The 27228-nt window shown below is 51.3% G+C and overlaps 1 protein-coding gene across 1 annotated transcript in view; it reads left to right on the top strand.

The window, feature by feature from the left end:
- Window positions 1-26280, top strand: part of WIZ (WIZ zinc finger) — a 63471-nt gene extending 37191 nt beyond the window's left edge. Inside the window, exons 4-11 of the mRNA XM_065419737.1 lie at window positions 11974-12138; window positions 14269-14775; window positions 18030-18509; window positions 20363-20899; window positions 21422-21952; window positions 23217-23660; window positions 24592-24784; window positions 25374-26280. Of these exons, the coding sequence (XP_065275809.1) occupies window positions 11974-12138; window positions 14269-14775; window positions 18030-18509; window positions 20363-20899; window positions 21422-21952; window positions 23217-23660; window positions 24592-24784; window positions 25374-25530 (3014 nt within the window). The 3' untranslated portion in view covers window positions 25531-26280. The remainder of the gene's footprint in view (window positions 1-11973; window positions 12139-14268; window positions 14776-18029; window positions 18510-20362; window positions 20900-21421; window positions 21953-23216; window positions 23661-24591; window positions 24785-25373) is intronic.
- Window positions 26281-27228: the final 948 nt, after the last annotated feature.

Here is a 27228-nt window from a genome sequence, read left to right as displayed (position 1 = left end):
TTATGGTGCTCCTGTTCGGTCTCTCAGTGGCTCCTCAGATGTTCACAAAATGCTTGGCAGTGGTCGCGGCCTTTCTCAAAAAGCAGGGGGTCCAGGTCTATCTATACCTCAATGACTGGCTGGTAAAAGATGGGTCCAAACGTCAGATAGAGGCAGATGTGAGTCTAATTCAGCCAATCTTCCAGGATTTGGGTCTGCTCATAAATGCGCAGAAATCCACCTTCTCCCTGGTCCAGAGGATAGAATTCATCGGGACAATTCTGGACTCAGTACAGGCCAGGGGTTCTCTCCCAGATGCACACTTCCAAGCATTAAAAAGGCTTATAGTGGTTGCACCAACTAGCAGTTTGCGCAGGAGTCCCTTTCTCGAGACCAAACCATCAGTGTCCTTCATCACAGATGCATCTGCAATGGGATGGGGAGCTCACTTGGGGTCCCTCAAAACTCAGGGTTTCTGGAAGAACTCTTGTTACACATCAATGTCAGAGAACTCAGAGCAGTTCGCCTGGCCTGTCGGGCAGGTGCATGTCAGTCCTCGTAGACAACACAACAGCCATGAACCATATCAACAGACAGGGTGTAATGTGCTCCTCTCACCTGTGCCAGAAGGCACTTCATTTATGGGAATTTGCATAGCCCACTCAATTCACCTCAAGGCTTCCTATCTGCTGGGCTCTCAAAACGATCACCTCAGTAGGGTCTTCTCCAACCACTATGAATGGTCCATTCATCCAGAGGTCCTACAAGTCATCTTGTGGAAGTGGGGAACTCCCCAAATAGATCTATTTGCAACCAAGTACAACAGGAAGTGTCTCAAATTCTGCTCCCTCCTGGGCTACAGTCTAGGATATCTGACAGACGCCTTCCTCTTGCCTGGACGGGTCATCTGTTCTATGCATTTCCACCCATTCCTCTCATACGTGAGGTTTTGCTAAGGATCAGATGGGACAGAGCGCAAGTCATCCTGATAACCCCAGCCTGGCCATGACAGCACTGGTTCACTCTGCTCATGAACCTGTCAGTGGAAACACCAATTTGGCTACCTCAGGTTCCAGATTTGATATCCCAGGACCACAGCTGCCTGCGTCACCCGAATCTCAAGTCGCTTCACCTCACGGCCTGGAAGCTCCTGGCTGAACACCTCAGAGCTAGCATGCTCCAGTCTGGGTTTGAGAAGTTCTTCTAGGGAACAGAAAGCCATCCACTAGACCTACATATCTGGCAAAGTGGAAAAGGTTCTCCATCTGGTCAACGCAAAAAGGTGTCTCACCCACGTGGTCATCAGTAGCATTCATTCTGAAGCAGCAAGGGCTATCAATGTCATCAATTAGAGTCCACCTAGTTACTGTTTCAGCATTTCACCCATGAGTGAATGGCCAGTCTGTCTTTGCAAACTCGATTTGTAGTTGTTTTCTGAAGGGGCTGGACAGACTGTACCCCCAGGTACAATGACCAATTCCACTTTGGGCTCTTAACCTGGTGTTGTCAAGGTTCATGGGTCCTCCATTCGAGCCCTTAGCAACGTGTTCTCTTCCCTACTTGTCCTAGAAGGTGGCGTTTCTGGGGTCCATTACTTCAGCAAGAAGGGTCTTGGAGATTAGGGCCCTCACCTCAGAACCTTCATACACAGTATTCTTCAAGGACAAGATCCAGCTGTGTCCTTATCCAGCCTTCCTCCCGAGGGTGGTTTCACAATTCCATAGTAACCAGGGCATGTTCCTTCTGGTCTTCTATCCAAAACCACACGCCAAGAGCCAGGAGCAGAGACTTCACTCGCTAGATGTCAGATGTGTGCTGGCTTTCTACATAGAAAGGACTAAATCATTTTGGAAAACTACTCAACTGTTTGTGGTGATTGCAGATAGGATGAAAGGCTCTCCAGTCTCAGCCCAGAGAATTTTACCATGGATCACATTATGACCTGGCAAAGGTCCTTGTTCCAGCCCTGACGGCACATTTCACTAGGGCACAGGCATCTTCAGCTGCATTCATGGTACAGGTCCCTATCCAGGACATCTGTAGAGCAGCAATGTGGTCTTCGGTCCACACTTTTGCATCTCACTGTGCCATTAGTCAGCAGGCCAGAGATGACATTGGATTTGACAGAGAGGTGCTATAGTCTGCTTGTCAATGAACTCCGAACCTACCTCCTACCCCTGCTTGGGAGTCACATATATTGGAATGGACATGAGCAAGCGCTCAAAGAAGAAAAAACTGTTACTAACCCTTCCGTAACTGTTCTTCAATATGTGTTGCTCATATCCATTCCAAAACCCATCCTCCTATCCCTCTGTTGGAGTTAGCTGACAAGAAGGAACTGAGGGGTAGTGGGTCAGCAGGGCCCTTAATACCAGCGTTATGAGAGCATGACTCCAGGGAGCACTAGAGCTGATCCAAGAGATACCACTGAGGGGAACATTTTCCAGCGGCGGTGCTTGGGACGAGCCCACACCTACATTGGAATGGACATAAGCAACACATCTTGAAGAACAACGATTACGGACGGTTAGTAACCATTTTTTGTGGTGAGTGTCCTAGTTGCACATGTCTTGGCTTCTTTAAGGAAGTACAGACAACAGTAGAGGATCTCCCCTTTGAAGGCACCGAATTGTTTGCTGAGAAGACTGACATCCCTCCATACGCTCAAAGATTCCAGGGCCACTCTCCAGTCATTAGGAATTTATACACCTGGAGAAAAAAGAAAATTTTTAGTCCTTAACTTCAGCATAAATCCCACACACCCCATTCTCCAACTCAACACTATTATGAGCCTCAAAGGAAAAAATCCATATTTTCCGAACATAAACCATCAGGCCCTCAATCTTCCTCTTCACAACCATCCGCCTCAAAACATCAGTTTTGACATCCTGGTCAGGGTGCTGACAGACCACTCCCTACAACACCAACTGCAGCTGACCAACCCATTGCATCCATGTGGGTGCCCCTCGCTTCGCTCCACAACAACTGGGAACGAATAACGTCCAGCAAATGGGTTCTGGAAATGATCCGCAATGAGTACTCCATCCCCTTCATCTCCCTCCCTCCCCCCACCCAACACCTTTCCCCGTCCCTCTTCAGGGACTCTTCTCACGAGAGTTTGTTGAAGAAACACCAGAAATAGATCACCTCCTCTGTCTATGAGCCATAGAACCTGTACCTCAGCACCTACAAAACACGTCTTATTTCATGATACCCAAGGAGGAGGGAAGTTGGAAACCCATAATGGATCTTAGAGCACTGAACAAATTTGTAAAGGCTCAAAAATTCAGGATGGTCACACTAGCAGCGATTATTCCATCTTTGGAACAGGGAGATCGATTCTCTGCCCTCGACATACAGGATGCCTATTTCCACATACCGATCTTACCTTCCCACAGATGATTCCTCATCATTACCAGTACAGAATACTCCCCTTTGGCCTCTCATCAGCTCCGAGAGTATTCACCAAAGTCCTCTCCATGGTGACCGCTCACCTACGCTCCCAGGGGATTATGATCTATCTCTACCTGGATGATTGCCTCCTCAGAGCCTGCTCCTTTGACAGGGCCCTTCGGGCCAACCAAACAGCTGTAGACTTGTTCATGGATCTGGGCCTACAGATGAACATCCAAAAATCAACGTGCACCCCTGTAGAGCTCCTAGAGTTCATAGGAGCCGATCTAGACTCATTATAGGCAAGGGCACTCCTACCAGAGCACAAGTTCCAAAGCTTGTCCACGCTCAAAGAGGCAGTACAAACCAGCTCTCAAATATCAGCTAGACACTACCTCCAACTCCTTGGGCATACGGCTGCAGGCATGTCTGTGATATCTCATGCCAGACTTCACATATCCAAACATGGTTCAGCTCGGTCTACAGGCTGAACAGTGACAGACTAGACAAACCTCTATCACTGCCCACCAAAGTTAAAAACTTCCTGGACTAGTGGAAAGACCCAGCAAATGTCTGCACGGGGATCTCCTTCTCACAACCTTCTCCATCACTACTTCTCACCACCGACGCATCCCGCATGGGGTAGGGCGCACATCTCAACAATCTTACGACACAAGGCAAGTGGTCATCTACAGACATGTCTCTTCACATCAACCTCCTTGAATTCAGAGCAGTCAGGACTGCTTGCACCCACTTCTTTCTGATAATCAGAGGTACACACCCAAGAGTCTTGACAGACAATATAGCATGTATGAACTACATAAATTGTCGGGGAGGTGCCAGATCACCCTCCCTTTGCACAGAAGCACTAAAGCTATGGAACTGGTGCATTTCCCACAGTGTCACAATAGCAGCAGCATACCTTCCAGGAGTACTGAACACAATGGACAGTCACAGACACAAGTTCCCACACAACCACAAATGTGAGATGAACTCAAAGTACTACACGACATATTCTGACAGTGGTGGAAAGCAACTATAGACCTGTTAGCCACTTACCTGACCAAGAAATGTCCATGCTACTGCTCCAGAACAAGCCTCAGACAGCATTCCTTAGGGGATGCTCTCCTTCTATGGGACAAGGACCTTGTATACACCTTTCTCTGGTTCCCTCTATTATCAAAAGACCTGTTTAAAAATAAAAAAAGAGAGAGAGCAAATGTCTTATTGATTGCTCCCTCCTGCCTGAAACAAACATGGTACCCTTAGCTGTCACAACTGGCAACGTGTCCACCTATCTCCCTTCAACCCACTGCATGCCTCCTCTCGCAGAACGAGGGATGCACTCTCCACCCCAACCTGCGGATACTCTGACTCAAGGCTGGATCCTTCATGGTTCCAGCACACAGAAAGATTCTGCTCTGAGGAGGCACAGGAAGTGTTACTACACAGTAGGAAATCGGCTACCTGTCGTACTTTCCTGCAAAAGTGGACCAGGTTTCAGACTTGGTGTAATTCAAGACAAATTTCCCTGACTTCTGCTACTCTCCCAATGGTCCTAGATTATATACTGACTCAAGAAATCAGGACTGTCTCTTAGCTCACTCAAAGTTCACCTAGTGGCCATAGCAGCCTTCCATCAGGGAAGTATCCTGAGGGATACTCAGTGCTCTCACACCCAACTACAAAATGATTTCTCAAGGGTATAGTAAACTTTTCCCCAACCCAGGCATCCCACCCCAACACAGAATCTAAACTTAATACTGAAGAGCCTGAGTAGGCCATCCTTTGAACCCATGGCCCCTTGTTTGGTCAAAAACCTGTCTATGAAGACAGAATTCTTGGTGGCAATCACCTCGACAAGGAGAATAAGGGAGATAGCAGCATTTATGGCACATCTCCCTCATACATCCTCCCTCCTAAACTTTTCCTCTCCACTGCAGAAAGGTCTAAAGGCAGGTCTAAAGGCACAGCAATATCGTCCCAGACACTCTCCAAATGGGTCTCGAACTGTATCAAACACAGTGATCAGGTCACAACATCATACCTCCAGCCAGAATCTGCACACACTCCACTAAGTCAGTTTCCTCCTCTGTCACCTTCCTCAAGAATGTCCTTATCTCAGAAATCTGCAGAGCAGCAACCTGGGCATCTGCACATATCTTCACAGAACACTATGCGATTACTGGGGACTGCTTCAGACACTATCTTCAGTTCCGCAGTATTGTCATCCATAACTGACTCGACTCCAAAGCCTCAGCCTCCCATTAGGCATACTGCTCGGGAGTCAACTACAGTGGAGCACCTATAGGGACACTACTTGAAGAAGAAGAGGAAGTTACTCACCTGGTGCAGTAACGATGATTCTTCGAGATGTGTGTCTGTATGGGTGCTCCATGACCCATCCTCCTCCCCTCTGCTTTGGAGTTCTTGTCAAGGACTCTGGGGTAGAGAAGAAACTGAGGCAGGTTTGCCTGCGCAGCGCTGGTTAGCTGTGTGGCAGAGCACAAGGGGCGGACAGCACAAGTGCGGGCCAAAGGGATACTGCTACCAAAGTTCTCTGAGCAGCAGCACAGGGATGCAAGCGCAGCTACAGTGGAGCACCCATAAGGAAACACAGCTTGAAGAACCATTATTACTGCACAAGGTGAGTAACTTCCTCGAACTGTCACAGTCACATGTCTGTCTTCTCCTGGTGAAGGCAAATCATTTTCTCTCTACATTGCACAAGTTAATGAGTGATTTGGAGTTAAGGCTCTTAAGCTGCCTTGTGGTTCAGAATCCAGCAAAGCACCCCTTACGTTCAGGCCATTCTATGGCTCTTAAGAAGGGGGTGTTGCGGGCACTTTATTTTCCTTGTATTTATGCAGGTCTAAAATGAGCCACTTCTTGACATGTCATGGAGCAATTAATGCTGCAGTGCTTCCCGGGAGCTGTAGTAAGTAGGGGTTGTGTTAGCTGTCCCTGCTGTGCTACATTAGCAGACTGGCATAGCATTTAAAATAATTTCTGACAGCCTGTCCCCTGGGGCTGCTGTGAGGGGGGCTGCCCTCCCCTTTTCCCTCCTTGAACCTTTCTTGGCAATACAGGCACAAACAGGGGAAGATATATTAGCCATCTATCAACCTCTTGCTGCCAGGCTTTGCAATGAGCCGAGCAGGACAGTCTGCCTCCATTCAGAACCTGCTTCAGGGGAAAGGGACAGGCAGGGGCAGGTGTAGCAGCATGCAGGGCCATGTGGGGAAAAGTTGAGGGGGTGTGAGGGATTAGGGGCAGGAGGGAGCACTAGGATTTCAGTACCCGGGGAGGTGAAGATGGGGGAACCTGTAGCATGGGCTCAGAGGGGCCACCCCTCGCGGGAGAGACACCCAAGCGCCTGTTGTCCGAAGGCTGGGGTCCTGCCCTGCTGGCAGAAGGCAAGGTTGTCACTTGGGGTGGCAACCCTGCCTCACACTGCCCCAGGCAGCACCAACCAGGCACGGCCTTAAGGCCCCTGCCAGCCCCCTGGGGCCCTCCACAGACTGGGTCTTCTCCTGGGCCTGTGGGCCCTACGCGAGCTCGGCTCTCCTCTGCTCCTGCCTACGTGCGTGGCAAGTGTCTGTGGCTCCCGCCTAGAGGGCCTAGTATCGATTGCTCGGTAGGTGACTGTTCCTGTCTGCCTTTGTGGGTTCTGGTTCGGCGGCGGCCACCTGGGCGGGCTCGGCGCTCGGCTGCCCCGCCTAGCCTGGCGCGGCCCGTGGCTCGGCGCTCGGCTGCCCCTCCTTGTGGCCGCCCTGCATGTGCCGGACCCAAGATGGCGGCCTCCACCTCCTCGCCGCTGAAAGTGACAAAAGCGGCGGCGCCGCCGCGGCCCCGAGAGCAGGACGGGGACGGGGAGCCTGAGCCGGAGGTGGTGCCCGAGACCGGTGAGGATCCCCCCGCTCCACCCCCGGGCCTGGGCGCGGGAGCGGCCCCACCCAGCCCGCAGCCGGACGGGAGTTGGAGTCGGAGTGGAGCAGGCCGGACTCCTCCTCCTCTCCCCCCGCGGGCGGTGGCGGGTTCGGGTCTGGGTCTCACCGGGTGTCTGAGCTCGCTCCTCGGCCCCTCCCATCGGGGAACGAGTGGGCTGGGGGAGGAGACGCACTTCGCTGTAGTCCCCGTCCCCGTCCCCCACTTCGCCCGACAGGCCGTGCTCAGCGTTCCCCGGCCGCCTATCGGGGGGCTCTGCCCAGGCACCCCACTCCCGCCTGCACTGACAGCCAGGGTTTAGCGCGCTCCCCCGCACCCCCACCCCCCGGGCTCTGCCCAGCGCCTCCCCTCCCCCCCGCACTGACAGCCCAGGCTCTGCCCGCTCCCCTGCCCCCATCCCGCGGGGCTCTGCCCAGATCACCCCCTACACTGACAGCCTGTGCTCAGTGTGATCCCCAGTTTCCCGGGGGCTCTGCCCAGCCTGTTCTCCCTCCCCCAGACTGACAGCCTGGGCTTGCTTCTGTCTCTCTCTTTCTCTCCCCCCCCCCCCCTTGCACTGACAGAATGGGCTCACTCACCCTACCTGTGCCTAGTTCACGCACACGTATACATACTGACAGAAAGGGCTTGCTCCCCCTGGACTGACAGACCAGGCTCAGGAACCCCCCTCCTCCCCCCCCCCCCCCACTATTAGACCAGGTTCAGTGCACTCCCTGTCCCCACCCTGGGGCCTCTCGCCTGCTTTCGCGCCCCCCCCCCCCCCCCGACATGCTGGGCTCACACCCCAGGGGCTGTACCTAGTTCTGTGTCTTTCCCCCCTTCCCCCCACATTGATGGGCCAAGCTCATTGCCTCCATCTCTGCCTCCTCTTTCTCTTCTAGGAGGCTGTGTTCAGCTCCTCCCACATACAAAACACATACTGACAGGCTGTCTGGAGCACTGTCCTCACACCTCCTCTTTCAGATAGCCCCCAGTATGTTGTCTGTGTCAAGGCTCTGCCTAGTTCTTTGCTTCTCACACACTGACAGGCCTGGCTCATTGGTTTCCTGGTGTCATGGGGCTGTGCTTTCCTCTGTGCTCCTCTGCACTGATAGGCTGGGCTGACTACTTCTCTACCAGTACACCTGGCTCCCCCAGTCCCTGGGGAGCTGTGCCCAGTGTGCCTCTTCCCCTAAATATAGCGACAGGTTGGGCTTATTGTCTTCTCCCACCCTTAATTCAGCTCTGTGCTCCTCCACATTGACAGGTTGGGCTTACTGCCCCCTGCCCTGACCACAAACTTGGCTCCCCTCTGGGGTGGGGGATAGCTGTTCCCAGGTCTGGGCCCTTTCTCATGGATGGGTTTCATTGAGCCCAATCTTTTTCTCTGATTGTACCCTCCCAGTGAGGAGTAGCTTTAACACCATGAATCTAGGAGCAGAGGATTTGCTAGGCCAGATCAGGGGCCCTCTAGCCCTGTTTCTTGTTCCTGACAGCAGCCAGTGCTAGCTGTTAAAAGGAAGATGCAAGAAACCCTGTAATGGAGAGCTGTGGAATAACGTGCCTATGGGGGAAGCTACTTCCTAAACCCCACAGCAACCCTGGAGCAAGAGGGTTTTTAACTCTTCCAAACTCTTGGGGGGGCATCAGTCATTGCTGATATAAATTCTGGATGCCCTCGCCACATAAGCAGCCTTATTCCTTCATGTTGTAGGATTTTATGTATCACCATGATGCCCAAGCACTAATCTCAGGGAGCAACATGAATATTTACCAACAAGAGCCTGTTAAAAGACGCTGTTTTTGAATCATTTTAAAAAACTCTTGTCCTGTTGTGTCTCCAGCTAGTGAATGAGGCTGAGGTGTTTCTGCAGAAAGTGACTAGTCCCAGTTTGAGGATATGAAACAGAACAGGGGAAATTGGTGTCACCCTCAGAAACTTTCAGAGTCACAGTGACAGCTCTATAGTTGAATTTAACCAAATGAAAAGGCTTGTCACTTTAATCTGTAAAACTAACCATAAAAACCAAACCTATGCAGCAGTTTACCTTAGCATAACTGAAACAATCAGCCTTTTCTTGCTATATAATAAAGCAGCTAAAGCCCTACCTTGCATTTCCAAACTGTCAAAATGACAGCTTCCTGTTTGATTGCTTTAACTATTGTTTAATATTTAAGAGACAAGGGAATAACTTTTATTGGACCAACTTTTGTTGGTGAAAGAGACCAGCTTTTGAGCAGACACAGGGCGTTTCTTAAGCTCAAAAGCCGGTCTCTTTCACCAACAGAAATTGGTCCAATAAAAACATTACCTCACCCACCATGTCTCTCTGATATCCTGGGCTACAACACTCCAAACAACACATTTAATATTTAAGGCATTTTAAAAAGCAGTGGCTTACTCCCCTGTAGTTGGACACATTGCTACGAATTCCTTTTTGTGTTACAGTGCAGTTTTTCTCTAAATGACCATTAAGTTAAGTTTTTGTTTTGTTTTATGGCTTCTAGAAGTAGGTAAAATAAAAGTGATTTTTATAAACTTCCCACATTTTATTTTGGAGATTTCCTGTTGCCCTGTCTGTTCATGTCATCTTTAATATTTTCTGTCTGCTCCAATTTGGGATTCCACTGATCTCTGTGCCTCTGTCCCATGGTTCCAGGCACCCTTCCATTCAAATACCCCTTCAAAACTTTTTTGATCCAGCTTGCTATCCGTAATCTCAGTTGTGCCACTGGGTGCTTCCCCTATCCTGCTGGCTCTCAATGAAAATAAAACAAACATTACAAACACAACATAAACAGTCCAACTGTCCATAATTAATGCTCTCCCAGAAGCAATGTACCAATCCCATTGTGTTCTCTCTTCCCTGTGGTCTATTGTCACTTCCTGTGCCTTTAGCCTTCTAACCTGGTAATAGACACAGAACGCCACTAGCCATCACTTTTAGCCCCCAACTAAAACCTCTCCAGCGCATCATCAAGGATCTACAACCTATCCTGAAGGACGATCCATCACTCTCACAGATCTTGGGAGACAGGCCAGTCCTTGCTTACAGACAGCCCCCAAACCTGAAGCAAATACTCACCAGCAACCACACAACAAAAACACTAACCCAGGAACTTATCCTTGCAACAAAGCCCGTTGCCAAATCTGTCCACATATCTATTCGGGACACCATCATAGGACCTAATCACATCAGCCACACTATCAGAGGCTCGTTCACCTGCACATCTACCAATGTGATATATGCCATCATGTGCCAGCAATGCCCCTCTGCCATGTACATTGGCCAAACCAGACAGTCTCTACATAAAAGAATAAATGGACACAAATCAGACGTCAAGAATTATAACATTCAAAAACCAGTTGGAGAACACTTCAATCTCCCTGGCCACTCGATTACAGACCTAAAAGTCGCAATATTACAACAAAATAACTTCAAAAACAGACTCCAACGAGAGACTGCTGAATTGGAATTAATTTGCAAATTGGACACCATTAAATTAGGCTTGAACAAAGACTGGGAGTGGATGGGCCATTACACAAAGTAAAACTATTTCCCCATGCTTATCTTCCCCCCCCCCCCCCCCCAGTTCCTCCTATCTCCTTGTCAATTGCTGGAAATGGACCATTTTCATTACCACTACAAACAGTTTTTTTTCTCTCCTGCTGATAAAAGCTCAGCTTAACTGATCACTCTCCTTATAGTGTGTATAGTAACACCCATTGTTTCATGTTCTCTCTGTGTGTGTGTGTGTGTGTGTGTGTGTGTATGTATATGTATATGTGTGTATATATATATATATATATAATCTTCCTACTGTATTTTCCACTACATGCATCCGAAGAAGTAGGCTGTAGCCCACGAAAGCTTATGCTCAAATAAATTTGTTAGTCTCTAAGGTGCCACAAGTACTCCTGTTCTTTTAACCTGGTAATGTAAACACTACTAAGCATAGTCCTTGTGCTATGAACAGTCCCATTGATGTCCTGATAGTAAATGCTACACACGGTAGGAAGTGTTGGCAAGATTGTAATTTCCTCAGGGCCAGGACCTGTTGGCTTGACAGTAAAACTCTATGGACATCAGTGATGCTCTGTAAACTAACAACTCACTAGCTACAGAGAAATGGTCAGGGACCCTCTTTTTGTTTTGTGTTTGTACGATGCCAGGCTCAGTGGTGTCCTGATCCATGGCTGAGGCTCATTGGTCCTATCCGTCTAGAGACAAGAAGATATGGAATGTGTTTTGCGCTGTGTGACGAATACCATCATTTCATACCACTCTTTGTTCCCTGAGTCACTGCTGATAGCACGGGAAGCTTACACTGAGAATTTCTGTATATTCCAGTGCAGTGATGACTTAACCCCTGCATTTGCATCCGTGAGCTATAGTTCCTATTCTCTTAATGACCCAGGTCCAAAAGCATCTGTTTGCTGTAAACCTGCCTATTAAAAACTTGTTTTTCCATTAATAGATAGTATTGACTGGGATATTTTTTCACTTCCATTCTTGGTGCCTGGCTGATAACATGGAGCTAATGAGTAACTTGTAGGGCATTTTAATCAAATGTGGAATGGTTTAACCTTTATTCACTGCTCCCCTTGAGTGAGTTTCATTAATGCTTTACTGTTTACAGCTCGGGCTGAATGTTTCCTTCTCTCCCTGGCAGTTATGGCCTCTGAGGAGGAAGAAATGGTTGCCATGGAAGTGGGGTCACCACCCATCCCAAAGAAGAGTACTCCAGCCGGGCAATTGGATCAAACTCCAAACAGAATAGGGACCAAACTGTCTCCTGAAGCTCCTGGAAACAAGCCAGACTCCCAGGATTCCAAAAGTGAGTGCTTTTCAGATTATGGCTCAACTTCATTCTGTAATTTGGCTCCGTAGCAGCTGGCCTCTCCTGCTGAGGGGGAGGCACTTTCCTCAGCTATTTCAGAGGAATCCTGGGAGCCTTGTTTTGTTGTTCTTTGTTGCATGTCATTTTCATTGGAAAAAATAAGCTTTTTTTTATTCCCTACATGAACAAATTATTGCCCAAGTCCATCACTTACAAGGCATCTTGCAGTTACGAACAAGCACACAAGAGTGGCCCTACAATAGCAAGCCAGTGGGCGTGACAAAATGGGAAGATATCCGTAAAGGAAGAACTCGATTATGATGATTTATTGGTGATCGCACCCACTGCGTGCCAGTCACTTTCCAAAACTTTAAGAAGGATGGTCTCTGCTCCAAGGATTAAGAACCAGACAAGGCCTTTATTGGCTTCTGTTCCTGATTATCCAGACCCCACATTCCTGCTTTTATTCTTACCTGTTTGTGATTTAATAGACAGCAAGTCATGTTAAAAATAAATGAAAACTCCTTGCTCTTGGCTGTTTCCCTGTTGCCTAGAATGATGGGGAATTGTCATTGATGTGGGAAGGTACTTGCAGTTCAAACTTCTTCCATCCTCATCATAACTTGGCAGAAAGAGACTCTGTGGTGTTAGTCTGCCTTGGGCAACAGGTGGAGTTTTCAAGTAATCTCTCTTAAAATCACTGGATTAGCACCATTGGGCTCTTCTATTGCAATCCCTCTTCATTCAAAACTGAGAAAGGAAAGGAATGGAGCTGGCAGGCCAGGCCTCTGTGCCTATTCGGTCCGTGGGATGATAGAATGAAAGATGGTCCTGTTGGAGCAGGGCAGTGCTCACATGTTGCTGTGGTGAGGAGTCATGTTGGCAACTTGCCATGAGCTGAAGGGCTGGCTCTAATATGAATAAATTGGAGGGGACTACTGCCACCCTTGTTCTTAGTACTCTAGTGTGGCTCTGCAGGCTAGAGGTCCCAGACTACAGCACCTTATTGTGGTCAGAGCAGTCATGGACAATTTGCCAAACAACACGCATCGTGATGGAGCATTACATGGCCTCTTAGACTATCTGTTCCACTCTACTGCCACGCAGGATAGTTCCCATGATACCTTCAGTACCCCAAATGTGAGTTTGTCCAGTAACTTCCATAGCAGATGATTCAGCATAAGTAGAAGGTTGCATGATCAGGAAGCTTTTCCTGGTGTCTGTCCTGAATTCTGCCCTTACTGGAAGAGATTGGTTTAGTTACACTCCCAAATAGCTGTGTAAATGAGTCCTCTCTGTCCTGGGTGTTTGCACCTTTCAGATGTCTTTAGGCAGGTATGTCCCTTCTCTGTCCTTGTTAGGGCTAACTTAAACAGTCTCAGTCTGACCTCATAACTGAGTCTCTCCAGCCCCTTGGTTTCTTCCAGTTTGTGGGTTTGCTGATAATGAGATGCCTAGAAATGTACACAATGTGCCAGCTTAGTTTGCACCATATCCCTTATTGTAGGTCCCAGAGTGGGCCAGGCACTGTACAGGCAGCAGAAACCCCTGGGTACCATTTTGAAAAGGAATATGGGTGCTTCTGAAAATGTTATCCATGGTCCCTGGCCTGAGAATTATAGTATAACCTAGAAGCCATACAATGAAAGAATAACAAACTGTGAGGGGGAAGGGAGGGCAAGGTGAGCAGCAAAGTTAACAGCTGTAGCGGGATGGCCCAGATCTGTTGTCCTTTTTCTGCTGTATCACACTAGACTCATACCTGACTTGTCTGCTTCCCCCTCATCCCCAGTTCTCCCAGTTTATTGCTGGTGGTTGCATTGATACCCAGAAGCCTTGGTTAGGGCCTTAATGTGCTAGGCACTCTGCAGACAAGTGGACCGAAGGCAGTCCCTGTCCCTGAGTGCTCACAGTGCAGGGTTCTGATAGGTGGCGACAAGGCAACAGGAAAGATAGCTACATTTGCATAAGTAGTCTTGGGAGTTAAAGTAGTTTAGAATTGCACTTTGGGCTGGGGGGCTGCTTCCGGGCGCTGAGGACAAGGGCACCCGGCATGAGCCATGCAGGGATTGTGCGCTGCAGCTTGTGAAGCTCTGTGACTCACTAACAGCTGCTCTTCTTTTTCAGCTCAAAACCTCACAACATGCGAGGTCTGTGGCGCCTGCTTTGAGACCCGCAAAGGCCTGTCCAGCCACGCTCGCTCTCACCTTCGGCAGCTTGGCGTGGCAGAGTCCGAGAGCAGCGGAGCTCCCATCGACTTGCTCTATGAACTGATGAAGCAGAAGGGCAAACCTGACAGCAGCCCAATGTCCCCAACGCTCAGCAAAAAATCCAGCTCCCCCAAAGAAGGGACAGGCAGCTCCCCACGGCCAACACTGCTGTCTCTCAGCAAGACAGGCGACCGCTTGCCAGATCCCCCTGTGAACAAAGCGATCAAGTCCCCACCAGGCTTCTCCTCAAAGAGCCTTTCACAGCCAGGATCCCCGCTCCTCAAGAAAGTGCCACCCACGCTCTCAGGATCTCCCCCTCCGAAACACCCCGAGGACAAGACCCCCAAGTTGCCCTTGAGCCCTCTGCAGAGCTCTCCAAAAGCACAGTGGCCGCAGCCCGAGGAGGAAGGGCCCTTAAATCTAAGTGAGTCTCTTTACCTTTGGTGTTTCCCACTAGATATGTGGCAGGAGAGCTGAGTGTGTGGGAACTTGCTGACCAAAAGTCGATGCTGCTATCTTGTTGGGTAACCTGCTACAAGGCATCCCTTCGCTGTCATGTGGGGAGAATGGGTGCGGGGCTTTCCTGTCTTCCAGCCATGGGTGGGACTCAGTGTAGCTGTCAGCAGTTTTCCAGCGAGGTCCCATAGGGGCTGCTGCCGTCTAATCTGGATACACCTTGCAAACATCCACAGGGCAGTGAGTCCCAACTTGGTCCTGGACTGCATTCCGTGTGTCTTTCTGACAAGCGTGTGGCTCCTTTCCTGTCTCTGGAGGATAAGTGCTGATCATAGCTCATTGTGGGAGGAGATTGTCATCTGTTTCTGATTTAGCTGGTGAGGGTCTCCTCCCCTGCCCAAACAAATCTGGGTAAAGTAAGTGCCCCTGCTACACCTGCAGCTTTCCACTGCTCCCCCAGCTCCTACCACATTTCTCTCCAGCCAGATAAGTGGAGCAGGCCGCCTCCTCAAAGACCCCCTGCTGCTTTTGCTGTGTGTTTGTACCAGGGCAGCCAAATTGGTCGTCCATCTTGCTGTTTCTCTCCATGTGTGCAGCAGCCATCTCCCCAGGCCTGTTCTGGGGGCTAAGCAAGTCTATCAGCCGTGCACCTGACCCCACTTATTCCTGGAGGGGAGTCCTAGGGGAGTTCCTAGAGGGCACCCTCCTGTAAGATGCCACTTGCTGCCTTCCAACTTTGTTCCTAGACTCTGTATAACTGTTCCCTGCAGTGCCCTGTGTCTGTTGGGAAGCAAAGGGCATTCTGGGTACAACAGCCAGTCGGGGAGGAATCCTAGTCTGAACTAGTTTGCCAACCAACTAGCTTTCCTTTTCTACAACATCTGAGCTGAGACACCCCGTAAACCAGACTGAGTCAGTGCAGAGACTGTTCAACGCGGCGTGGTTGTGTTCTGAGAAGACTCTTCAGTTCTGCATAGAAAGCACAGGTGGATTTTTCTCAGCAGCTCTTGTCCAAACTGGGCTGCAGCAGTTCAGTGTCTGTTAACCCTGAGTGAGAGGTGAGGCGTCGGGTGCTGACTGCTTGTGGAATTGGCAACTGGAAATAGTCCTAAATACACACAACGAATTACCCACTCTCCTCCAGCACATGCACTCCACTCCTTGCTAGATCTCCTGCGTCAGGGCAGCCCATGGTTTTACACACTGTAAATGCCATATCTAAGCTCAGCAGAGTATGGTTTAGAGCCTGACTTCTGTTACTTTTCAAGTAACATTAGTTTTGATCTGACAGGACTAGACTGAACTCCTCTCTCTATGGAAGTGGACCAGAGCAGCACAAGCTGTTGCATACTCCCCTTTCCCCAGGGTCCCGGGAATGACCTGGAGCGACCTTCTCTGGCACTAAAGGGAGTTTGGCCTCTGTGGCACATCCAGTCCTCACCCTCTGCAGCGAGGTGGCAATCAGTCCTACTTGTGCTGATGTGTCTTGTCTATCGTCCATTTGGATCTGGACTTTCACAGATCAGGCATCCTACCCAGGCCCCTGCAGACGAACAGTTCCATGTCCCAGTCCCCCTTTCAATTGTTCATCAAGGTTTGTGTCATTCCAAACGGGTGACTGACCTTTATGTATCACTTAATGAACTCTTCCACAGCCTAGTTTGCCTGAGCACTAAAGCCCTGAATCCAGGCTGATTAGTTGTGGATGATTCTGCTGCTCTTATTCTGCTGAAAGAAACAGTTGGGAAAGTGACTGTCCGCTTGACATGTTTCTCTGACTGTCTCATGCCCTGGCATCCTCATGTCCCAATCTTCCTTAGCCCAGTTACGACGACCAGGCCTAGACTTCTCAGTTATCCAAGTTACTGAGACAGCAGTGGGCAGTGCTCCCATTGATATTAGGGCCTCTGTGTTAACCTTCACCTAGGCTGCTGGGGTCTGGCTGGGCAATCTGGGGAATAGCCAGCCATATACCTGAGTGCAGATTTCAAATCAAGAGGCTTGCCATTACCTGACCTCTTACGTGCTTGCTTGACATTCATAGACTTGCATGGAAGAGACTGCCACTATAAGCACATATGGCAGTTTTTCTGCAGAAATGTGCATGAACTTTGTGAGCTTGTAATGATCAATGCACCAGTTCTGCACGTGCTCAGTAACAACATTCCAGTCTTCACTCTTAGTTGTTCAAGTGAGGGCTCTTTCCCTCAGAAAGTCCCAGCCCTCATTAATCTCTTGGTGCCACCTGTGGGATAGCCTTGCCATTCATGGCCTTGTGGAAGTCGCCAACTTTGTAAAATGAAATCCCTTTTAAAATCAGATCATGTTTAAAATTAGGTCTGAGATGTTCCTTGCTACTTAGCAGGGATGGGGAAGGAGAATGCTCTGGAGCTGGTTGTATTCAGTTCTGTACCAGTGTCAAAGGAGCACAGCTAGCGTGAGGAGCCTGTGTGTCCAGTATGGTTTTAAGGTTTGGTATTGCAAAGAACTGGGGCTAGGGAACACCAGGCATTTAGCACTTACACTAAAGCTTTGTTTTTAGTCCCATCCTGTCGCAAAATATTGGACTTTAAAATCACTCCATTCTGATTATCTTCTTGCTTTTTCCAACGTTAAATCTGACCTGACTGTAGCAGCTGGTACCACTGGGGTCAGCTAAAGCTGAAACTAGAGCCTTATGCCATCTGACACTTTGGAGTTCCAGCTTTCAAATGGTGTAAAGCGCTAATCTCTAAATTTAGCGATTCATGGGATATTGGCTATTGAAGTAATGTGGGAAGGACTGCTTAGCTGGAGGAGCAACACACAGGTTTTCGGGAACAGTAACGTTCTCCAGAGGCCGCTCCTGGGCCAGCGAACACAAAATAAAATGTTGATCCCTGATTACTATGCACAGCCTTTGGCTATCACTTTCTAAAGCTGTTTGGCACATGTAAATGGAGACACAGAAATGATGGAGAAGCCCTGAAAGTCAAGGTTTCTGATGGAATTCCAGCATAACTGTCAGGGAGCGGCAGCAGTGCTGCCTGGGCCAGCATGATAATTTATCTTTCCTTTAGGGCTGCCTGTTTAAAATCTCTAGAGAACGCAGCATATAACCTCTTCGCTGGAGAGACAACCCAGGCCACTTGAACCAAGTCCCTTTTGGGTTGTAACTGGTGCTTGAAAGACATTCTCCTCAGTGACCGTATGTATTATGATCGATGTGTTTTCTTTCCGCAGCTGTAGATAGTGACTCGGGCAAAGAAATTGACTGCCAGTTATGTGGTGCCTGGTTTGAAACCAGAAAGGGGTTATCGAGTCATGCTAGAGCCCACCTGAGACACCTGGGAGTGAATGATCCAGATGCTAAAGGCTCTCCAATTGATGTTTTAAATGACCTCATCCAAAGTGAAGACTTCAAAAGCCGTCTTTCCTCTCTCCTCCCTAGTGAGAGAAAATCATTAGTGGAGGCTGGGAGCTTGGACAGACCCAGCCCAAAGAGCACAGCAGCAGTACCTGCAACAGGCATGAAACAACCACCTCCACCAAGGCCTTTGGGCAAACAGCCAGCGATCCTCTCACCTCACTCCCTTCCACCATCCAAGAAACTGAAGCCACAAACCCACAGGTTGTCAGCTGAGGCCAATCTGCAAAGAAAACAGGGTCTTTCCTCCAGCGCGTACTGGGCTTCAGATGCTGGGATGTCTCCACTCAACCTCTGTAGGTTCTCTCTCATCACTGCCTCCTCTTCCCTCCTCCTCTCCCCCTTGTTTACATTAAGCAAGGCCTGATGCCACTCCCTATCGAGCCTTCACCATTGTTTGGCTAAAGCAGGGAACTGGGCATCAAGACTCCTGGGTTTTGTTCCCAGTGCTGGGATGGAGTGTGGCCCAGGGGACTGGGAGTCAGGACTCCTGGGTTCTGTGTCAGGGCAATGACAGAGAATAAACGGCTCTTGGTCGCACGCCCTTTGCTTTTCCTTTTCCCCATAAAGTGCTCTCTCACACCACTTTCTGAGCCAGCTTCTGTGTCCTTCCTCAGCCAGGCGCACACACCACGTTCCTACCTCAGTCCTGAGTAGATAAAGAGCCCAGCCCCTTCCCTTCCAAGGTAATACCAGGCACCTGCTTGGGCACCATCCATTCAGGAATCCTCGAGTCAAACGGGTTCTGACTGCTTCACCACCCAGATCAGGGAGGGGAGGCCAGGCTGTTTGGTGCTCTCATGTTGCAGAACGCCTGTCGCCTTGTGCAGGCTGAGCTCTCTCAGTGCTGCTCGATAGACAGGGACTGCTGCACTTTCTAGGGTACTCAGTGGCCTAACCTGTACAGTATGTCATGGTGACTCAGTGCCTGGACCCTGCTAGAAAGCCCAGTGCTGGGTGTTTTCATCTTGGGTTGAAATTGCCCTGTCTGTCCTTGGCAGAGGGGGAATCAACCTCTCTTGTCCTTTCATTTCAGGCCAGCATTCATCAGGCCTTTGGCCTGAGTCTGGTCCCCATTCTGGGAGGGGGGTGTCTGTTTCCATTCTCCCCTTACCTTGGTGCAGAGAAGGAGGCAGGTTCTGCTTTCGCCTTCAAATGGGGAGGGGTGATCAGTGACTGTGGCTGGTTTGTGCATTCTCTTCTCCATAAACTGGTGATTTAATGCTGACTGGCTGCTAAGCTTTCCCCCTTTCAAGCAGCCTGTAAGACGATGTGTAAGTTGCACCCACTCACCGCTAAGCATTTACCTCCAGGAGATTGCATGGCTCAGACTGCAGCTTGCTTATGGTGGCAAAAAATATATACTGCGTCGTGTTACTCCTCTTGCTCCTTCCAAGCACACACTGAGAAATTAGGGTTTCCTGGATCATGCTGCACGCAGGCAGATCTGCAGAAGCCAAGAGGGGATGGGGTTAAGGATACATTGCATTTGAAGGAAGAGTGCTCAGCACTTTGATTAACCAAAAATGACAAGGACCCCCACATTTGGTTTAGCTGCTTGGTGGACAGCAAGCCAGTGCGCGATACAAACCTGGGTTGCCGGGCTTACTGGACAGATCATTCCAGTGTCTGTGGGAAGGAGATTCAAACAAACGTGGAATGTGTGTCTTCATCCGGGCTCTAGCATGCCTGCAGGTCCCCTTCCTTTACTCCGCACCCAACACACACAGACACCCACCTCAAGCCTTGGGCAAGCAGGACATGCACACAAGGGAAGACACTGAAATGACTGTATTCTCCCAGGCCTCCTGGATCACAGCTCCTACCTAGGCCTCCAGCCATTGCGGTTGCTGTGTCTAGGCTCACCGAGAGTGCCTGCTCTCTGCCCCACCATCAAAGCCTGCCCTGGGTGCTCTGTCCTCCCCTGCACTGCCCTTGCCTATCGCATTTCCCAGGGATCGTTTGATGGTTTGATTCCTTTCATTGAGTTTGTTCTGGGATCAGCTTTGCCATTGTCTTGACTTCTGGCGCGTGGCGTGTTTGCTTTGTGCTGTCTGGTTGGGGGGGATGATCTTGCTAGTGTCCCAGTGGCATAGGGCTGCGCCTGTCAGGTGCTACAGTAAATGCACGTCTCCCCTCCTTGTTTCAGCCTCTGGACCGGAGCCCGTGAGGGATATCAGGTGCGAGTTCTGTGGGGAGTACTTCGAAAACCGGAAGGGGCTGTCCAGCCATGCCAGGTCCCACCTGCGCCAGATGGGGGTGACCGAGTGGTATGTCAACGGCTCCCCAATCGACACGTTGCGGGAGATCCTCAAGCGCAGAGCTCAGCCCCGGGGTGGCGCCACAAACCCACCAGCCCCAGGGCAGAAAGCCATGACCAAGACCGTCATCGGCAGCATGGGATCGCTGGAGCCTCACAGCCCAGGAGAGATTCACGTGCCCTCCATGCCCAAAAAGGTCCAGCAGCCAGGAAGTCCCATGGGACACTCTCCTACCTCCTCCCCTCCCCCAACAGCCAGGAAGATGTTTCCAGGGATGGCCCCTCCCTCTTTTCAGAAGAAACTGAAACAAGACCAAATGAGAATGGAGATCAAGCGAGAGATGATGTCTGGGAGTCTCCACGGTGAGCCCCATCCATCCAACAGGACCTGGTCTCCACGGGAGGAGATGTCCCCCCTGAACCTCTGTAAGTGTGAGCAGCAGCACTCCTGCTAGCATGGTGGGGTGACTTTGACTTCAGTGATCACCTGCCATAATAGGCAAGAGCTTTGGGGGGGAGGAACAAATCAGTGTTTGGCTACAGCAGGGGACTGGGAGTCAGGACTCCTGGGTTCTGTTCCCAGCTCGGCCACTGGCCACTTCGGGCACGTTGTTTCCCGATCTGTTAATTGGGGATCACACTTATCTCTCGTGGGGTGGGTGACAGTATTGGTAGCGTGGTTTGAGATCCTCAGGTGCCACATGATAGATGCGGCAGAATATTAGCAGCTATGTTTAATCTACGTGATGTCCCGGTGCCTCCTTGCTACAGAGATAGAGGGCTGCAATAGCAGAGGTGTGGTTCACCAGCCTTTGCTGTTAGATCTTCTGTGGCGTGCAGGTTGACGGGGGTGGAGTGCGCCAGTCTGCACTGCCCAGTGAGCTTTCCAGGGGCTGGATGCTGCCTGGGGATTCTAGGCACTCCCTTCTCTGTCTCTGCCCCCTGCAGCCTCCCGTGCTGACCCCGTGAGGGATATCAGATGCGAGTTCTGTGGGGAGTACTTCGAGAACCGGAAAGGGCTGTCCAGCCATGCCCGGTCCCACCTGCGCCAGATGGGGGTGACCGAGTGGTCTGTCAATGGCTCACCCATCGACACGCTGCGGGAGATCCTCAAGAAGAAGTCCAAGCCCTGTATGATCAAGAAGGAGCCCCATACTTCCAGCATTGAGCCCCCCAAGCCGATGGCAGAGGAAGGTGCAGCCCTCAAGTCCCCTGGGAAAATGCTGCAGGCCATGTCCCTCTCCCCTCTGGGTGGAAGGACGGGGAAGCCCAGCCCCAGTGGTTCCAGCATGAGTCGGGAGATCTCGCTCTCACCACTCACCAGCAAATCCCACGGGGGCTTCCTGACTCCACTCTCCACCAAGCGGCCGCTGCAGGAGGAGCGGCTTGGGGGCCATGGTGAAGTGAGGCAGAAGACCTACATCCAGACCGAGCTGCCCTTCAAAGCCAAGGCGGCTCATGACAAGCCGGCACACACATGTAAGTGGGGGTGGGGGCGGCGGCAGGCAGAGAGCTGTGCCAGGGCTCCATTGTGGCGGGGGAGACAGGCAAAGAGCCCTGCAGGGGCTGGGTCCCTTCACAGAGGGCCCAGTGGAGTGCCATGCCAGGGCCCCATCCTATAGGGAGGGATGGGTGGGTGGAGAGCCCTGCTGAGCTGTATCCCATGGAGAGGGGGACAAGTAGCACCCTGCTGGGGTGTTAACGCTTTCCTTCCCACTTCCCAGCAGAGAGACTTCCTGCTTTGTTGTCTCCTCCATTGCTGCCCCATTCCCAGAAACCAAGAGAGCGTAAAGGGACTGGGGAGTCCACTGCTGTGGGCCTCTGATCTGGTGCCACAAACCTGCCACGTCATAAGAGCAACTTGTCTGGTACCAGAGGCTGTTCTGAGCCCTTACCCCAGGTACATCTATACTGCAGCTGGGAGGCTGCTCCCCAGCCCAGGTAGATGCACTAGCTCTGCTGAAGCTAGAGTGCTAACAATAGCAGTGGAGCTGGGGTAGCATGGGCGATGGCTCGCACTAGCACCTGGCTACAAACCTGCCCAGACCACCTGGTATGTATCCGAGTGGCTAGTCAGAGCTGCCCACCTGTGCTGTTCCTGGCTACACTGCTGTAAGAACGAGCCTCAGCAGAGCTAGCACCTGTCCGGCTACCCGCGCTGGGAAGTAGCCTCCCAGCTGCAGAGCAGACCAGCATCCAGGGAGAGCTGGCTGAACAAGCAGTGAGACCACCTCAGGGCACAGGCAGCAGGATTAGTTTAGCCACCTCCCCACTCAGCCTGGCCTGGAAAGCCCCCTGCAGCTCTCAGTGGACTACAAAGACCTTTGCCAGTGGTCTCTGGACACCATATAACCACAGTAACGCAATTCACTACCGGTAGCCTGGGGTAGTGGTCTGTGACCTACAGAATGGCCAACAGTCTTCATGCAGCCCACTGCATCCCACAGCCCTCTGCAGATGCAAAGGATTGTGGGGAATTGGGTCACGAGACAATTCCAGCCATTTTGTAGGTTACAGACAGTAAGGGGTAAGCTCCAAAGCAGATTCCACAGCCTATGGAAATGCTGCCCCCTCACTCACACCCCCACCACCCCAGACAGACCCCACGGAGGAGGAGGATTGGGGAGAGGGCCAGGGACCAAGCAACTCCTTCCTGTTGGATCCTAGCACCCCAGTGTTTCTCTGCCTTCCAGCTGCTTCCCAGGCCCCCTGCAAGCTTTCACTCCCTGCTCTCTGTCTCCAGCCAGTGAAGCCTGCTGCGAGCTCTGTGGCCTCTACTTTGAGAACCGCAAGGCACTGGCCAGCCATGCTCGGGCTCATCTGCGGCAGTTTGGTGTGACTGAGTGGTGCGTGAACGGCTCACCCATCGAGACGCTGAGCGAGTGGATCAAGCACAGGCCCCAGAAGGCCGGAGCCTATCGCAGCTACATCCAGGGGGGCCGGCCCTTCACCAAGAAGTTTCGTAACTCATCCCACTCACGGGAGCAGGACAGCACAGGGAAGAGGCTGCCCCTGGGCCTGCAGCCAGGCGCCATGCCCTTCATGAGCAAGAGCCTGGTGGGCGAGATGGGGCACAGTGAGCCCAGCAAACTCCTGGATAGGGGCAGTGGTGGGGGTGGCGAGCGGCCCATGGTCACCTCTCCCCTGTCACTGGTGAAGGTGGAGGAGCATCGCCAGAACATCAACAGTGAGTTGGGAGCCGCCTCTTATTGCCCCTGAACTCACTGCCAAGCAGGAGCATGCAAACACCTTTACCCTGGGGTGTCTCTGGGGGTGCTGTGGGCTGGAAAAGCTTGGGAGACCCTTGTCCAGAGCACTACCCCAGGGAGGGAAGGATGAGCCCACAGGTGGGCAGTCGGCATCCTGTGTTTCCTGTCCTCTCTCCCCAGCCAATCCACCACATGATGACACAGTTCCTATTGGTGAGAGGTGGTGGGATCCATGGGCAGCAAGTGAAGCTTCCCCTTGGGGATGCTAGCCCCCTGCCCCGCCTCTTCTGGCCGAGGCCACACCCCCACTTGCTGCTCTCAGCCCCCCTGTGGCTCCTGGGTGGGGGGCCTGAGAGCTTGGCCCCAGCCAGGACCATGATGAAGAGAATTCTAAGCCTGGAGCCTCTTCCTCCCCCCACAGTGGCAGAGCTCTGAGCTTGGAGCCTCTCCCCCCCATGACCCCATGCCATTCAGCCCTGCAGCCCCATTCCACCCCCACTCCGCCTCTTCCCCCGAGGCCACGCCCCCGCTCGCTCCTTTCTGCCCCCCTCGCTCCCGGTAGCCCCGAGACCGGAAAAGCTCTGTGCCCCCACCACTGGGAGTGAGAACTCCTCCAGCCCTGAGGCTGTGGTGGGGGGAAATTTTTCCAGGGGCTCCAAATTGCCAGAGGCCCCGGGCACAGGCCCCATGGGCCAGTGCAATAATCCGCCACTGCCTTTCCTCTCCCCCATGCCCCCCAGCCATTACGCGCCGCCCATGGTGGGATCATACGACCAGTCCCCTGGATGGGAAGCCGGGGGGGGGGGGAGGAGGCATCCTAGGCCCTTGTAGCTCAGCATCAAGCTTATAGCCTGGGTGACATGTGCCTACCAATCGTGCTGTGTTCTGAAGATGCCTCTTCTGTCCTAGAGTTTGAACGAAGACAAGCCAAACCCCCAGAGGCCCCCCTCTCCCGAGAGGAGGCGGCCAGCGACTTCCAGCAGAAAATGGAGGAAGCTCGCCAGCCACCACCCAGGATGAGACCAGTGCCCTCGCTGGTCCCCAGGCCTCCGCAGACATCCTTGGTGAAATTTGTGGGTAACATCTACACCCTGAAGTGCAGGTATGTCTGCAGAGAGGGATCCATGCTCCCCCATCCGGAGTGCTGGATGGCACCCAGTCCACAGCACTCTCTCTTTGAGGGCATGGACTCCTGGCAGTGACTGTGCAGTACGTGTAGCGTTTCACAATGATTCCTAATGCCAGCAGCTGGCCCTCAGCCTGCCATCAGTGCCTTTAGTCTTAGAGCCCTTTCATGCTGTGTAACCACAGCCAATCCTGGGTATGGGACCCCTCTTCCTTTAAGGTCCTTCCCAGTATTTGCCAGGTGTGGAGTTTAAGGTAACGTTTGGTTTCCAGAAAGGGCCATGTCTGTCTTTGTGTGGTGCTGAGGTCAGTGGTAGCTGCATCCCCCGAGATTGGCTTCTCTGGATGCCTGACAGTCAATACAAAGTCTTGACAGTTAATTAAACAACCTCCTCCGATGCACTGTGCACATCTGCATCCTCTCTCCCCATTTGTTTGCTCCTTAGAGTTGGGCTGCAGTGCCCAGAACAACGGGGCTGGTCCCAACTGGAGCCATAATAGAAATATTCAATGAGCGTCTCATCCAGGGTCTGACATTGTTCCCCCTTCCCCTCCCCTGGGTGCAGGTTCTGCGAGGTGGAGTTCCAGGGCCCTCTCTCCATCCAGGAGGAGTGGGTGCGACATCTCCAGCGACACATCCTGGAAATGAATTTCTCCAAAGCCGACCCCCTGCGCAGCGAGCCAGAGGCCCCCGAGGTGCAGGCCATAACTGAGGCTCAGTAACGGAGCCCGCTGGCCGGCGTCCCTCTGCCCCTCTCTCGTACGAGCACGTTTCCAAAGGCGCACGCTGAAGGACTCTGCTGCAGACGGTTACCAAAGGGAGGTAGCTAAATTCTCACTGCTGGGCTCTGCAGCCTCCTGGAGCCCAGCTTCCCCTGTGCTGACTCGCATTGCATGGGAGTGCCAACGTTGAGCACTACGTGACATAAGACATTCTTCTGGGGGAGACAACCGTGACAGACTGGAGATGGGACCCCCTGGGGCTCCCATGAAGTGGGCAAGGAGGCTGCTGCACAGAATCCTGATGGGTGTGACATGAGACTCATTTTCCCAGCCAGGAAGGGGAGCTCCCTGCAAAAGGGGATGAATGTGGGGATCCCTCTTTCCCGCTAATGAATGCAGATTAGTCCAGAGACTCTGGTCCCAGAGAGGGGAGTGCGTGTTTGCTCTGTTGCGATTCAGGTTTCTATGAGAATTGCGAATGTGACAGTCCATCAGGCCATCTGTAACGAGATAGGGAGAGGGGAGAAAGCAACTCTGTCTGTGATGGTGAATATTGTTAATTATGTATATGGCCCTAGAGTTAATGTATATTCGATTCCTTAGACGACGATGAATTTAGTTCACGTAGATGTCAGAGTCCATTCTTATTGGGTTGCGCTGCATGTTATCCATCCCCCTCCCCCAGACAATACATCATTGGTCAACTTCATCCCACACATTAAATGGCAAGTCATGGATTTACTGATCCTCCACCCGTCTCGTAATGTCTACATTCATTCTTTCCCTCCCCACAACTTCTTGCTGTCCGGTTGTTGTCCTAACCATTTCACTTGAGATTGTGCAGTGCCCCGCGGGTTCCTGTTGCTGTTAGCTTCCCGTGGCGGTGATCCAACACTACCGGAGGGGGTAGCTTTAGGCTGCACGCTGCCTTCCTTTCCTTTCTTAGCCTTTGATTGTAGAATGTCTTAAGATCTCCGCAGTGCGACCTCCCGCCCCACCTGTCTGACAGGTGGGTGCGTAAACTCCTCCTGACTGAGTTCAGGTGTGTAAATACCAGCCAAGTCTATCCCAGGAGGCGTGACAGCAGGCATGGGCTTCCAGGGTTCTTTGGGGAAGTGCTGAGTGCTACTAACACTTTTCCTGCCAATTCAGACTCCAAAACAGCAGCAGTGGCGGTCGCCAGCTCTCTCCAGGAGAACCTGGACGTTCTCCACACAGCCCTGCTCGCTGTTGCTTTTTATGTCTAGCTGCATAGAACCTCGACTTTTTTAACTCTAGTTTTATGTAGAAATAACGAGCATTCCTTTTTATTTGGAATCCCAAGCTGAGCAGAGCTTGGAGGGAATTTACCTTTTAACTTTTTCATTGGGCATATTCTGGTTATTAATGTACCTAGGAATATGTAAATTAGATTAAACTTCTCTTCTGGAAACTAAGCCAAGCATCCTACGGTGTGTGCATTTATATTATCCAGACAGAAAGGAGGGGGAATCGGATGTTGTTTGCACAGGGGACCATCACAATTTAAGAGGCAAAATTCCTTCTGTGATGCTTTGATAGATAAACCCAGCTGGGAGTTTTCTATGAATTGTTACCTCTTTATTTACTGACCATAATAAGTCAGCTTGGGAAGATTCGCTTTTAGGAATTTCTGCAGACGTTTTTCCAAGTATCTTAGATTTTTTCACTAGCAGGAAA

This window comes from Emys orbicularis, chromosome 19, assembly GCF_028017835.1.
Source record: "Emys orbicularis isolate rEmyOrb1 chromosome 19, rEmyOrb1.hap1, whole genome shotgun sequence".
In the NCBI taxonomy this organism is placed as follows: domain Eukaryota; kingdom Metazoa; phylum Chordata; order Testudines; family Emydidae; genus Emys; species Emys orbicularis.
The sequence above is the reverse complement of the archived record's forward strand: the minus strand, read 5'-3'. Positions and strand labels throughout refer to the sequence as shown.